A 13,470-nucleotide genomic window follows, 5' to 3' on the forward strand; every position below is an offset into this window, starting at 1 on the left:
ACCAAAGTATCACAAGTGGTTTACCCAGGTGTGAGAACGCTGCCTGTCTTAACCATGCCCAAAAGGAAGTGCACTGGTCTTCAGTTCTTTCAAGCGTGATCATAAATCCTCTAAACGTGTACTGGTGAACTGAGATGTTCAAAGTTGTAGTACCTTCGAGATGAAGATTCCCTCATCTGTGGGATCAAACGGGTTTCCCGCATGACCCTTGGCCCCTCCACGAATACTGATGCCAAGCTTCTCCCCCGGCTGCTTTTGGATGACGATTTCCTGCATCCCAGGTGGCGAAGGGTCCCTCCGCACTAACATACGAATCTCCTGCTTGTTGGCCAGCAGGGCTCGCACAGCCTCTTGGTGAGTGGCGTGACGCAGGTCAATGGCGTTCACCTCTAATATTCGGTCTCCAACGCGTAGTCCGCTTTGACATGCCAGACCGTGAGGAATCACCTGATGATGAGATGGAAAGTGAGACACAAGCCAAGGTAACGGTGGCAATAACACAATATATTTTTGGAAAGGGGAAAAACGTGGACAAGACCTCACAATTTTTTTAAAAATTATACCTTTGAGATGAACACCCCAGGCTCATTGACGCCAAACGGGTGACTGGCATGATCACTGCCTCCCACAATGCTCAAGCCAAGAGGGCCACCCGACTTCATCAGGGTCACTTCCTGTTAGGATTACAGGTCAACAGAAAGAGATTTTAATAAATTCAAGAGCAAGAAAAGTTACTCAACTTAACATCAAGGTGCAACTTAATTCTACTATAGTCAACTGAAATGTACAAATTCATGACAAAGCCTTGTTGTCTACAGTCACGTCTCTGTCTTTCTAATTCTATAATTTGTCTAACAAACACAAACCAACCTCTTTCTACTGCATGACAGGTTCACAGCTCTAAGCAGCTAAATGGCACTATTTTTGCATTACTCACTGGCTGGGAATGATACAGCTGGTATTACCAAGCTAAAGGCTATTTACACCATTATTTAAATTAGACCAAGTCTTCATACCATGCACCATCTTCTCTGGAACTGGACAGCATTAAAGGTAAGGCAGGGGCCAAATAAACAAACATTAACGCTGGATGCTTCAAAGAAGGCTTATACAGCATGGTGAAATAAAACTAAAAAGCTATTCAGCACAAGGGCTAAAGTCACTTCTAGGGGGTCTCACCTCGATGGGGTACTCGTCTTCCATCCGGCTCAAGTGGTTCCCATGAAGGGAAAGGCCCTCCTCTTCCTGGTCCGGAGAATCTGAGGGTTCTGGGGGTGGAGGGGAGTGGGCACGTGCCCGGGATTGACCTGGAGAGCCCCCTGGTGCATTCAGGTCTCGCTCCACCAGGAGGGCGATGGTGGGGGAGGTGCCGGTAAGGAGCGCTACTGCCTGGTCATGCCTGGCCTCTGTCATGTCTACACCATTGATCTGGATTGACAGCAAAACCAACCACGGAGGGTGTCAGCCCACCAGGACGCTCTCAGTGACAGCTGGCCATATTTGCCACATTTCTCATCAGATTCTACATCTCATCACTGAAAACTGCTTATTTAATATCTGATTTTAATTCACTGAGATCTTGTGAGTGTGCAAATGTGAGTGCTGTTATTTGAAGAAGAACCCAACACCTATACAGAGCAACAGGAACAGGCAGAGAAAAAGAGGGAGCGGGGGTAACAGCAGGCTGCTGCAGGCAGTTTAAGCTGGTAGAGTTTCCCGGACAGGGAGAGGCTATGAGCAAGCAAAGCTATTTTTTTCCCCCCAAAATCCCTGAAATTCCCTAAAATCATCACTGCATTAATGCTTGTGCTGTCTGTTGTCTTTGAATGTAATCAGGTGAATACTTTCTCACTCTTGTCTTTGTTTACTTAAAACACAAGTGATGAAAAGTTTGATCTTAAGTCAACAAAGGCAAGCAGGGAATTCCTTAGACATCTGCAGCTTCGTCATAAAGAAAATACTCAATCATTAGTTTTGTTAACTGCATGCACCACCTTAAAAACTGTACTCTGGCCTAAAGTGACAAGCAGAGGTCAGCACTGATCCGACAGTACCGGCTCTTACCGTCGGCTGAATTGCTGCCGCGGCCGCTGCCGTGGTGACACGTGTCCACCACGGCAGCGGACTGACAGGCTCAGCCCACTCCACCCCAACACCATCCCCACCGCCAAAAAGGCAAGGAGATGCACTTAACGCATTAGTGAGCATGCAGAAGGAGAGAGCGTGAGAAAGGGAGGAAAAGAGGCAGCCTACAAACAGACGAAGAGAAGAAAAAAACACTGCCGGAGGAAAGAAGAGCGTAAACCCAGAAAGAAAGCAAAGTTAAAAAGGAGCAGTTTCATACTCAGCGTATTTGTAGAGGGACTTCTCAAAGTCTAAGACCATCGGTGGATTTACAGTAGTAGCGAGTGACAAAATAATGGATTAAAACATGCAACAGATTAAAAGAGAAACAAGTTACGCGGACAGATACAGGACAGCAAAGCCAAGCTGTGAGTGTGATCAGCAGAGGAAACAAAGGAGCAGAGATGTGTCATGCAGGAGGCGCTCAGGAGCAAAAGATATAACCTAAATGCTGCATTATTTAACCAAAAGAGCTACACAGTATGCATCCAAAGACAGGCTCAGGGTTAGAATAAGTGCGATGACTTTATTAGTACACTGTCTCAGCTAATTAATTAATGGATTTGATGCATGAGTGTAAAGTCTGATGAGTTATGAATTTTCTGTATGTGGTCAACATGGGATCTAACCCTAGTTATTCTCATCTATCTTAGGATAGGGCCAGATTTAACTTGAGTGATGAAAGCAGTGTTGTGGGCACAGTAGATACAGGTACACAGTGACAATGAAAATATTAAAAACATAAAGAAAAGACGAAAAGTGTTTCCTTTACACTGCTTTAGATGAGGCATCCTCCACAAAACCGAGGGAGAGGCCACGCATCCTGATCATAAAATAAATTATCAGGCTGTTTTCAGTACATTATTACTGTCCGTTTATCAGAATATACTGTACTTCTCCAGATCAGTTATTATCCATTCTAATAACGGAACAGGAAACTCCCATTCCCCCATCTATGAAAAGAATGTAAAGGAAACATTTTCATGTACTTTAATGCCCAGATGGAGATGTGGGAGCGACGGTAGTACTCACAGAGATCACCCTGTCGCCTACACGCAGTGTGCTGTCCCTGTGTGCCGCTCCACCCTCTGCAATGCGAGAAATGTAGATTCCCTAACAACAGACAAAAGAAACAACTTAAACGCACATCTGTGGATAACTCACACCTGCAAGAGGCACTTTCTCATGCAGCATTAAAGCACGGACTACAGATAAAAGAGATGTTGCTAATATATTGTAATTAAACATGGTTTAATAAGTAATTATTCCATAAATGTTTTATTTTTCTCAGTACCAAATTAAACAGAGTTGGCGGTAACAAGTCTGGTGCAACAGGCTGCAACCCTGTGATGATTCAGTGTGATAACTGTGAGCTGTCTAGTAGCGGAGTTACCCTTCAGACAGCATGTGACATCTCACAGTGAGGACCTGAGCCAATATTACTTTCCTTAATTCATGACTGCAAGCAGGTTTCATATAGATAATTGTGAGATACTAGCAGTCCACACTGCCAGACATTTTGACGTAACCTTGTAACAGTATAGCTTTTTATCATTTAGAGTCATTTAGGGCTTGTTGTCCCCTTTGCTCAGTCAAATAAAATCCAGCTGAACTCCTAAGCTGCCACACGTTTCAAAAAGCTTTTGAAAGAGAGGCAAGACTTACAGTTAGACACGCCTAAGTCATAGGTTTATGAGTCCTTTCCTCTTTGTGGGCTCGGCGAAGTTGCAATGTAGTACTGCACAAGCCCAAATATACACCTCACCCCGTCCAATTACAGTGAACCTATCAAGTGTCAAGGCTGGCTATTCATATCTCCGTCTCCCTGGTGATGACTGTAAACGCAGATCCCTGTGGCTCAGACAGTTACTGCAAACACTTTGTGACCTAACTTCCCAACTTCAAGACCACCCCTGTTATAAATAGGCCCTTTAGTTATTGCATGATAGATTGTGTCTGCAGCTTCAAGATGTTTTCTCGGTATCATCTTTCCCCTTGAACTGAAACCCATGATCTGAATCTACTACAGCCTTCACTTGGATGCAGTTGTCAGATTTTCACTTCAGTGGGAAGCTTTAAATATTAATGTGTAAACAGCCATAGGCCAGGGCCTCTAAGAGGACAGTGCCTTTTTAATTTGTATGTAAATGTCATCCACGTCATCGGGTGATAATTCTGTTATTTTACTAAAACTGTTGATGGGTGTGTTTGCGTGTCTCACCGTGTCTCCTGTGCGGTAGGGTGTGGAGCCTTTGCCCCCTGCGATGCTGAATCCCAGCCCCTTGTCGTTGCGGATCAGGCAAGTGGACAGCCGCTGCCGAGGCCCGCTGGGACTCGTCTCCATGTTAAAGGCGATGCCACTGCTGCGTCTCTCCCGTGGGAAGTAGTCGTCCTCTGGCCTCAGTGGCGTGGTGGTGATGGCGTTCTCTGGCTCCACCATGCGCTCCCGTAGCACCGTCATGGAGACTGTAGCACCAGAGCTACGCAGAGCTTCCACCGCTGTGTGATGTTCTGCTTCGTGGAGGTCCACTCCATTCACCTGAGACAAAAAGAAAGAGAGAATGAGTAAAACACAACGGTCTTTCATTAAAAATCTAAAAATCAGGCTGTCTGCTCAGATCTTTACCTCTAGGAGTTTGTCTCCCACTTTAACCCCTGCTCTCGCTGCAGGACCCTCTTCAGATACTCTGGAAATGAAGATTCCCTGCAGAAACAAGTGAAACACAAAAATTCATTTATATGTATTCATTGAACGATTCTGATTTATTTAACATGTCCAGATTCCAGGTACAGGACTTACCTCGTCATCTCCCTTGTAAGGCGTGGATCCTTTCCCTCCAGCAATGCTGATACCCAGGCCGCCTGTTTGTCGTACGATGGTCAGGGTGTGCTGCAAGTTGAGGAGGGGGTGAGGGGTCAGCACAGCCACTAATGAAAACCTGCTAAACACCACTCGTCTCAGGACAGATTGGGAGGGAGGTGAGCCCACAACGCTGTTATTTTGTTCTTTTTTTTCCCCCATTTTAAGTGGTATTTCCACATCTTACACTTTTTGACTTAAGTTGTGGGTGACTTCCCTCTTTCTGCCAGAGGGTGGCGTGAATCTCATCAGTGTGGCATCCTGTGATCATGCCAGATGGATGCAAGATGAGTGGAGAGACACACTGACTTGTTGGAAGCCTTATGTCAGTTTAAGTGGAAGGTGGATGATTTTGTGCCTTAATCTGAGATTGTGTTTGTAAATATACTCAAAGCAATAAGGCGCTATGTCATCTACTAATCACCACTTAACTGACATTAGACTTCTGACATAAACTGAACAAACACACTGTGTGAAGCCCTCTTCATCTGAATTAAGAGGCTAGACCCTTACAGAAAACATGTACTGTTCAATGTGTATTATATGTGTATCTAAAAATGGACTTTTAGATGTGAGATAAATACTAAATAAGTCTTAACAGACTGTGTATATTCTGTGTAGATGCAAGCCATGCAAAAAGGGGGAGGAATAGAGACAAATGTGGGACAGGTGGAAGGAAAAAGGGAAATGTCAGGAGTAGGAGACCGGAAGAATGTGCTGTCCTGGATGTGGAGACTGATTTGAAGTCTGTCTTCAAACTCCAGCATTTGTAACAATGAGATGGTATCATTCATTAAAATGTTCAACTGCTCTGTAACAGTGAAAAGAAATGTTTTCTTCATCAAGACTAAACAGCACAAGAGTGCACAGTATTCATACACCATCATATACAATACTACAACAAAAACATGCCAAAAAGGAGAAGAAAACAAATCTAGATGAGATAAGCAACACCACTTAGTAAAGTAATAATAGAAAATATCAAGTATGCCACGTCCAGCATGGAATCTATGTTGAGAAATAAGTTTCTTCATCCACCTGGAGCTCTTCTTCTAGTCGGCAGCTGAGTGAAATACCATCTCTGTATACCTGCATATATGAAGAAAAAAAAAAAAAAACACCTGGAGGAAGCAGGTGACGCGGACTTGCCCTCATCACAGTATGACTAGCCCATTCGTTCCAGGGCAACACAGCATGGACAGGAGGTGAAAAGGAGCGAAGCAGCAGAAGCAGAGGAAAGGCAGGAGGGGCGAAGTGTGGCAGAACCTGACTTGGATTTGTGCTACGATGTGTGCAGCTTTAGCTGTGTGTGGAGCACTGTCAGCATTTTAGAAAAAAAAATGACAGGATGACATGTAGGCACACACATTTCAGAAATATGGTTCAGATTAAGGGGAACAACAGAACTGTGGGCATCCGGGGGACTCATAAATACTTGTAGAGGTCAGGGGTCCCAATAAATTAATAAATATTTGGTATGTAAACCATTTTTTTTTTGTTTCAGGTGCTGTGCAAACCTGCTGTTCCTTATTAGGAGTAAGTTGTATGTTCACTTTTTACACTCTTACGCAATAAATGATGTTGTAACATGAGTTACCTGAACAGTAGAAGAACCAGCAACAACAGTGAATTACAGTCTATGAGAATTTGGCACAATGGCTGAAAACACCTGCACGGGTAGAAGTAATGCCTCATACTGTCACTTTCCCTTTGCACACTGTCAGATAATCAACTGATGATGAATTCAAGATTATTATGACCTTTCATGGTAGCAGTCTAACAAAGCAGGAGAGGTCAGAAATTAACCTGGTAAGATGTAATGAGTTTACTTATTTAAATATAGCTGTATATTATATTTTTCTAACCTGATTACTTATAACCACAGGAGAACAAACACAAAGACTAAATTAGCCACTGGTTTCTGTGACCAAACACTGTGTATCAGGAAGCTTTGATAGACCCTATTAAGATACAAGGATACAACTGAGACAAAAAACACATTTCATTCATTGTCAATAATCTGTCACCACATGGAAAGTTAGGCTAATTTCCCAGGATGCACTCCAACTCTGACAATGTAAGTTGTCTGCTGCCCAGTGGAAAACAATATATCTAAATGAAATATGTTTACTGGCCTGTTGCATTCAGGTTCTGCCACACTGCCCATCTCATAAATGAGTTGTGGTTAGGGGGTCCCTAGTGATTGGCTTGGATTAACCATGGAGTTCTGTGGGTATTTTCTCCACCTTCAAGTGGGTGAATGAGTGGATGAGTGAGGGACACAGAAAGACAGACTGGATGGGAAAGAGTAGGTACAGACCTCTTCCTCCTCAATTCGAGCAGGTTCAATCAGCAGATTATTGACTTGATCAAATGACACCCCCTGTTAGGACAGGAACCAGCGAGAGGCATGCGGATTAGTCAGGCCAAAATAAAAATATGCTCACACGCACACAAAAGAAAAAAAAAAAACCACACACACACAAAACACTTTCTCACACTTTCCATAAACTTCACCAAACACACCCAACACTCCACAGTCTGCGAGCAGGTTGTGGGACCGCCAAGTCCACCGGGATGGACCACCTTGAAGAAGCAGCGATCTCCCACTCACTCCCCAGCCACCAAAAGCAAATACAGGCAGAGATGGAAAGACAAGACCAAGGAGCTGAGCTATAGTGCAAAACACAGTGTAGAGAGAGCGGACAAAAGAAGGCAAAAGCTCCCAAACCAGAATAAGCCCAGCCTCCACACCATAAATAGCAGTTTCCTCCAGTACCGAGCCTTAATTTAGACAACAGGCCTACTCATGTAAAAGACTGAAAGATGATTTAGAACAATTTCAACTTAAGAAATAAATAAACATATCTATAAGATGACTTTACAAAAGTAATTTACAGAAAGAAAAAATAAATAAAATAACAGAATTATTATTATCCATAATAATTTAAACATCCCATAAAAGATTATTACCATATGACACAAAGAAGGCTCATTGGTTCTCACATTCCAGCTCTGCCCATACATGTTCTGGTTGGTCTGAGGTTCAGCCACACAAACAGATCCACATCCATAGACACACACAAAACAGATTTGGTGAGATGATAATGTTTGATCACAGTGTTAAAAAAAAAAAAAGGATTTCTTCACTTAGCATGATAAATCATCAGATCTCACTGAAGTCTCCCCAAATACTAATGATCAATATGGAGATTCATTTTCATAAGCAGCACCTCAGCAGACTTCATTTCACTTCACTCCATTCACACAAGCAGACACACACAATGTTATAAAAGCAGAGTATGAAAACGTAATTATTCAATTAAATCAGGAGATGGTTGATAATATGGTGAGAAGCTTAGTACTGAATTGGGCCAGTGTCGCAAAGGAAAGGCTGAACTCAGCCTGCCGAGGCTTGTGATCATATCTGGTACATTATCTCTATGTAAACAAACATCAAGATGCAATCTTGCATAGAAACTGAAAAACTTTAAATGGCATTTCACTGATCTTTCTCCAAGTATGACACAATGTTTTTACGTCACTTTGTTGTTATTGCATCATATGTCAAGCTGTTTAAATGTTGTAGGGTTTATGTTGAGTGTTTGTAGGCTTTTGGTGGAGGACATCTCATCTCTGTGAGACAGAGCAAAGAGAAAGCAAAGAACTCAGGGATAATACTGGTGATTTTGTAGTTAAACCACAAAATCAGCTTCCGAGGGGGAAGGGGGGGGTGGGGTCTCCCTGATTTACGAGGATACACAGGGATAGACATCTTTATTTCCACAATTACCCTGCATGCAATGCCACATCCTTAATATGTGCTAGCAGCCCACTCCAAACTGAATGCAACTTGCAAGATGGTAAGGGCTCTCTATGCAGACATGTAATGCTGTATGCATAGAGGCAATAAGCAAGCCAAAAATATATTCAAGTTAAATATATTCTTATAACATAAATAGAAAAATTGAAGCATAAAATAAGCTAGTTAATTGATTTGGTGTGTTATCAATACAATGTATAATACAATGTCTCAGCTCACTGTATGTCATGTTGTGCCACTTTTATATACACTGGACTTTTACATCTGTGTCCAAATGCAGGTGAGAAAAGTGATTTTTTTCTGCTTATAATATGTGACTATTTCTACTCCACTATCCCCTACATTCCTGAATTGCATCCTACCAGTGCTGGGATCTTTCCTTTACCTTTACTTGACTGGAGTTGACCTGTTGCCGGCTGTCCTCCAGCTCGTCCATTCTGAGATGGTGCTGAGGAGTACCAATACTCTGCTCTTCCTCCTCATCCTGCTCATCCTCAGCAGCCTGTGTCGGAGAGTTGAGGCCGTCGGGATTGAAGCCCTGCAGCAGCGCGGCCACAGCCTCGGGCTTGGGCAGCTTGGTGATCTTGAAGTGCTTCTTGTAATGTGGCGTGTCCTTTCTGATCAAACGCTGCTTCTCTGCGGGTATAGCCGGTCTCTCATCCTCCTCATCGCTCCTCTCGCCGTCTTCCCCATCTTCGTCGTCGTCCTCATCCCCACCGCGGATGATGGGCTCCTCCGCAAAGTGCACAGTGGGCTGGAGAAAGGGAGATTTTAGAATTTGAAAACCAAAAGAGGATCCACAGATTTGTCTTTACGCATTAGCAATTTCTTAAAGTGATAATTGTGTATCCTTATGGAAATTCTTTTTTGTAGCCAAGTCTGAAGACATTTTGAATATTCACCTCAATGTACTCCACCTCCATCTCATCCAGCTCTTCCTCCTCCTGAGGGGAGTGGCCATCCACAAAGTCCTCCCTCTGCGAGGTGGCAGTCACATTTTGTCTGTCCTCGTGGGAGGTGGCTGACAGTGTGCTGTTGGAGACCTGGGAATCATGGCTCTGATTGGAGAGGTCACTGAGCCGCTTCTCCTAAAAAAAAAAAAAAAAACATCACCAGTTTTAGTTAATTGGGATCAACAGCACAGACAGGTAACCAGGTAGAAGTGCAGTGACATTCCTGTTTTATTCAGGATACAATGCACAACAGGTTTAACAGCTTGAAAAATAAAAGTAAAATGCTTATTTTTTTATGTAACACTTCTACAGCCAGTTAGATTACTACAACCTGCAGATTTGACATTACCATCATTTTACAGTGTGCTGGCTGTACCTGTGGGTCAGTGGACTCTTCTTCTCCATCAGGTCTGGATGAGTAAGCCTCGTTCCTCCTCTCCTCAATCACCTTCTTCATCACCTTCAGCTCGCTGGGGTGCGGCGTGGCTCTGCGCTGCAGACCCTGCAGCAAAAGAAACAGATTCAAACCTGCTTTTGATAGCAAATACGCATTAGTACAGACCTACTGAAAATACTTTTGTCGCAGTAATAACCTTGATCAAGCACAGAAAATAGATGCTTTTGTGACAGTAAAGAATCATATGGACTTGAAGCGCAACAACTTCAATTATAAAAATGACAACAGAGACGTGCGTTACCATAATGATAAGTAACAGAGAAAAACATAAAAATCCTCTCAACAGGGGGACAAGAATGGGGACAGAAAACGACGCTGCACTGTTCCTCACCCTGCGCTCTGCTGCAGCCTCATCATCCTCCTCCTCAGCCTTGGTCTCCTCCTGGAACTGAATGACTGACACTCGGTTCAGGTTGCTGTCTGTCCAGCTGTCATCCACACTGTTCTGTAGCAAGTTCTCTGTGGAAAATGAAGGAAAAGTGCAGACAGAGAAGGATGTCAAACTGAGGGAACAGCTGTAGATTACTTTTGAACGGATAGCTGCAGGAACAGATTCTGTAAAGTCTCACAAACCATATGTAGTATCATGAACTACAACTAGTTAACTAGCTGACTAAAACCCAAACAAAAATGAACTGTAAAGCTCCAAATATGAGCCAAACGTCCTTCCTATCCAATGAAAAATAATAACCAGTTCAAAGTGCTACTCACCTAGGCTGGGGGAAGGCTGCTGGGGCAGTAAATAGCAGGTCAACACTTTCTCTCCTGTTCGCTCGTCGTCCTCTGTCTGGAACTTGAGCATCGGCTGTGACTGGTTCTCTGCGAGCCACATGGCCTTCAGATTGAGGTTTGTCAGGGCAAAAGGCAAGTTCTGTAATCTGAGCAAAAGAAGGGATGAGGTGAGATGAGCTGCAACCTTTAGTTTTCAGTAACTAAGAATAAAAGCTATGATCCAACAGATACTTCTGTGATCTTAAATAGTTAAACCGGTGATCATAAATCTCACAAAAAGTGAGAAGAAACTCTGTAACTTGACATATTCAGCAAGCTTTCATACATTAGGATGTGTGCTTTTTGCACTAAGAAAAAAAAATCCCAGGAATAACCTTCCTGATTTGCAGAAACCTTGCTCCCTCTATAACTTTATGAAAATTACCAAAGACACCTTGACAGTGATGCATTTGCTTGCAGTTTTCCTATAGATTTTCTATGGCTTAGCACCATAACTGTGAAAATACATCTACATGAGGTCACATTGTTGGCTCCTGATTACATTAAAAGGGCAAAGTTAGAGGTGCAAACTCTGCTGTGCACTATTAACAGTCCAAGGTGTTAAGTGAGGTTACCTGTTTCCAGCCACATCCAGCACATGCAACTCTGTGGCATCTGCAAGTTCAGCAGGCAGTTTGCCCAGGCGGTTGTCTCTCAAGGAGAGAACGTTGAGGCTGGCACAGCCGCCCAGCTCTTTGGGCACGTTGCCCAAACGGTTGCGGTCTACATTCAGGTTGGTCAGCTTCTTCAGCTTGCCCAGCGAGCGAGGAAGTGACTTTAAGGGATGGAGAAAGAGGCCATTAATAATCAGTGAAATCAATAATGAAACCTAATAGCTGTTAATGGGACTTGGATATTAATGGGCATGCATAAATCCGAACTGGGCTGCTGAAAGGCAGTTGTAAGCGATTAATGTCTCCCTACTTGTAAAAGGTTCTCTGTCAAGACGAGTTCTGTGAGGTTTTCACACTCTCCTATCGAATCGGTCAGGTGGGTCAGTCTGTTCTGGTCCACCTTCAGGATAGACAGCTGTTTCAGACAACCTGGAGACAAAACATAATACCATTTAACAAGCTGCAGGAATAAGACATCAACATTCACAACTTTAGGACCATACAAGTCTTTGTCTTTGTTACTACCACAGACAAAAATGTGCACTATTCTTCATATGATCACGTATCTGCATCTATGTATGCTTTTAATGTGACGTCTTGTGTGTTTGACATGTATTGTACATGTGATATTAATGTTTGAAACGTTTTTCAAATGTGTCCACGCTCTGGAATAATTAAATACAGGGAACTGATGAAGGTCAAAAACTTCTCACAAGCTTTTGTAATCGCCTGTGCCACTTTTCACTGACATCAGTTATCCACTAGAGGGCAGTGCCATTCTTAGTTATCACAGTAAAGTCACCTACACACAGTGGGCATGTCCCAGGGTCTACAACAGAAGTGCGGCTTAATTAAATGGTTAACAGCCACGGAGAAAGAATGAAAAACTTTTAGTATCGGGCAACTTGTTCTTCTATCTTGTTCTGGCCTTAAACTATGTTAAAATACAACGCAAGAGCAACGCAAAGGAAAAGCTAACGCCATTTTTGTGAGACACTGAGTATGAAATGCAGGGACAGCTGTACATGGTAACAGCTGCTACAACATGATTCATTTCATAATTAGATCCATCGCTATATATTTTATAATTTTACTGAGATATGTCATTTCCGGTCTGTTTTTCTAAGACAATGTGTCTTTCCCCCTCTTCTTTATTTTTCACCTATGCTGTCTGGGATGACCTCCAGCAGGTTCTGTGTGAGCAGCAGGTCAGTGAGAGCCAGGAGGCCGTTGAGCTCTGAGGGAAGCTCCTCCAGACGATTCTCTGACACATCCAGACACACCAGTTTCCGGAGGTTCCCCAGCTCCTACACACACACACACACACAATAAATAACTGAGCCACAGACGTATAATACAACCATTACCTTCACAACAAAAACAAGGCGAGGAAATCTGCTGGAGTTAATCCTACATGTGTGGTTTCACAACAGTTTCTAGAAAGAAGTTCTTGCAACAGGGCAGCTTAAAAAAAAAAATTTGCATTTCGAAATGATACTCACTGGTGGTAATGAGGACAACTGGTTACGGTCCAGCCACAGCTCCCTCAGGTTGGGGAGAGCACCAAGGGTGTCCGGCTGAGAGAGAGGAGTAGGCTGTTCATTTTTGTTGACATTTGTGGTGCAATTCCAGAGAAGTATGAGCTCTGAACACACACAACACTGAGTGGGAATCTGCTCCATTTGAAAACTATTAAGAGGGACTGAGACCACAGCAAACAGAAATCATGTGCCCTAAATACTCTAACACTCTGTAGATTAAGTGAATGGTTATAGTTCATTCACAACAAAATTCTCATACGCTTCAGTATGACCCCTAAAGGATGAAGCTGAACTAGAATTCAATGAAAATGATTTCTCTGATTTCCC

The 13,470-nt window shown here is 43.2% G+C and overlaps 1 protein-coding gene across 21 annotated transcripts in view; it reads right to left on the reverse strand.

The window, feature by feature from the left end:
• scrib (scribble planar cell polarity protein) overlaps positions 1 to 13,470 on the reverse strand; it is a 61,809-nt gene that overhangs the window by 19,668 nt on the left and 28,671 nt on the right. For 14 of the 21 annotated variants that reach the window (XM_041065314.1, XM_041065299.1, XM_041065313.1 and 11 more), the window contains exons 7-23: positions 13,105 to 13,179; positions 12,765 to 12,909; positions 11,913 to 12,031; positions 11,564 to 11,763; positions 10,929 to 11,095; positions 10,549 to 10,676; positions 10,137 to 10,262; positions 9,710 to 9,895; positions 9,193 to 9,561; positions 7,958 to 8,023; positions 4,925 to 5,014; positions 4,751 to 4,828; positions 4,346 to 4,663; positions 3,157 to 3,237; positions 1,180 to 1,428; positions 564 to 674; positions 154 to 447 (exon numbers count right to left, since the gene is read on the reverse strand). In XM_041065314.1, the coding sequence (XP_040921248.1) occupies positions 154 to 447; positions 564 to 674; positions 1,180 to 1,428; positions 3,157 to 3,237; positions 4,346 to 4,663; positions 4,751 to 4,828; positions 4,925 to 5,014; positions 7,958 to 8,023; positions 9,193 to 9,561; positions 9,710 to 9,895; positions 10,137 to 10,262; positions 10,549 to 10,676; positions 10,929 to 11,095; positions 11,564 to 11,763; positions 11,913 to 12,031; positions 12,765 to 12,909; positions 13,105 to 13,179 (2,802 nt within the window). Of the gene's footprint in view, positions 1 to 153; positions 448 to 563; positions 675 to 1,179; positions 1,429 to 3,156; positions 3,238 to 4,345; positions 4,664 to 4,750; positions 4,829 to 4,924; positions 5,015 to 7,304; positions 7,368 to 7,957; positions 8,024 to 9,192; positions 9,562 to 9,709; positions 9,896 to 10,136; positions 10,263 to 10,548; positions 10,677 to 10,928; positions 11,096 to 11,563; positions 11,764 to 11,912; positions 12,032 to 12,764; positions 12,910 to 13,104; positions 13,180 to 13,470 lie in introns of all 21 variants that reach the window. The other 7 variants (XM_041065317.1, XM_041065300.1, XM_041065311.1 and 4 more) reach the window with 3 other exon arrangements.

This window comes from Toxotes jaculatrix, chromosome 20, assembly GCF_017976425.1.
Source record: "Toxotes jaculatrix isolate fToxJac2 chromosome 20, fToxJac2.pri, whole genome shotgun sequence".
Lineage (NCBI taxonomy): Eukaryota > Metazoa > Chordata > Actinopteri > Toxotidae > Toxotes > Toxotes jaculatrix.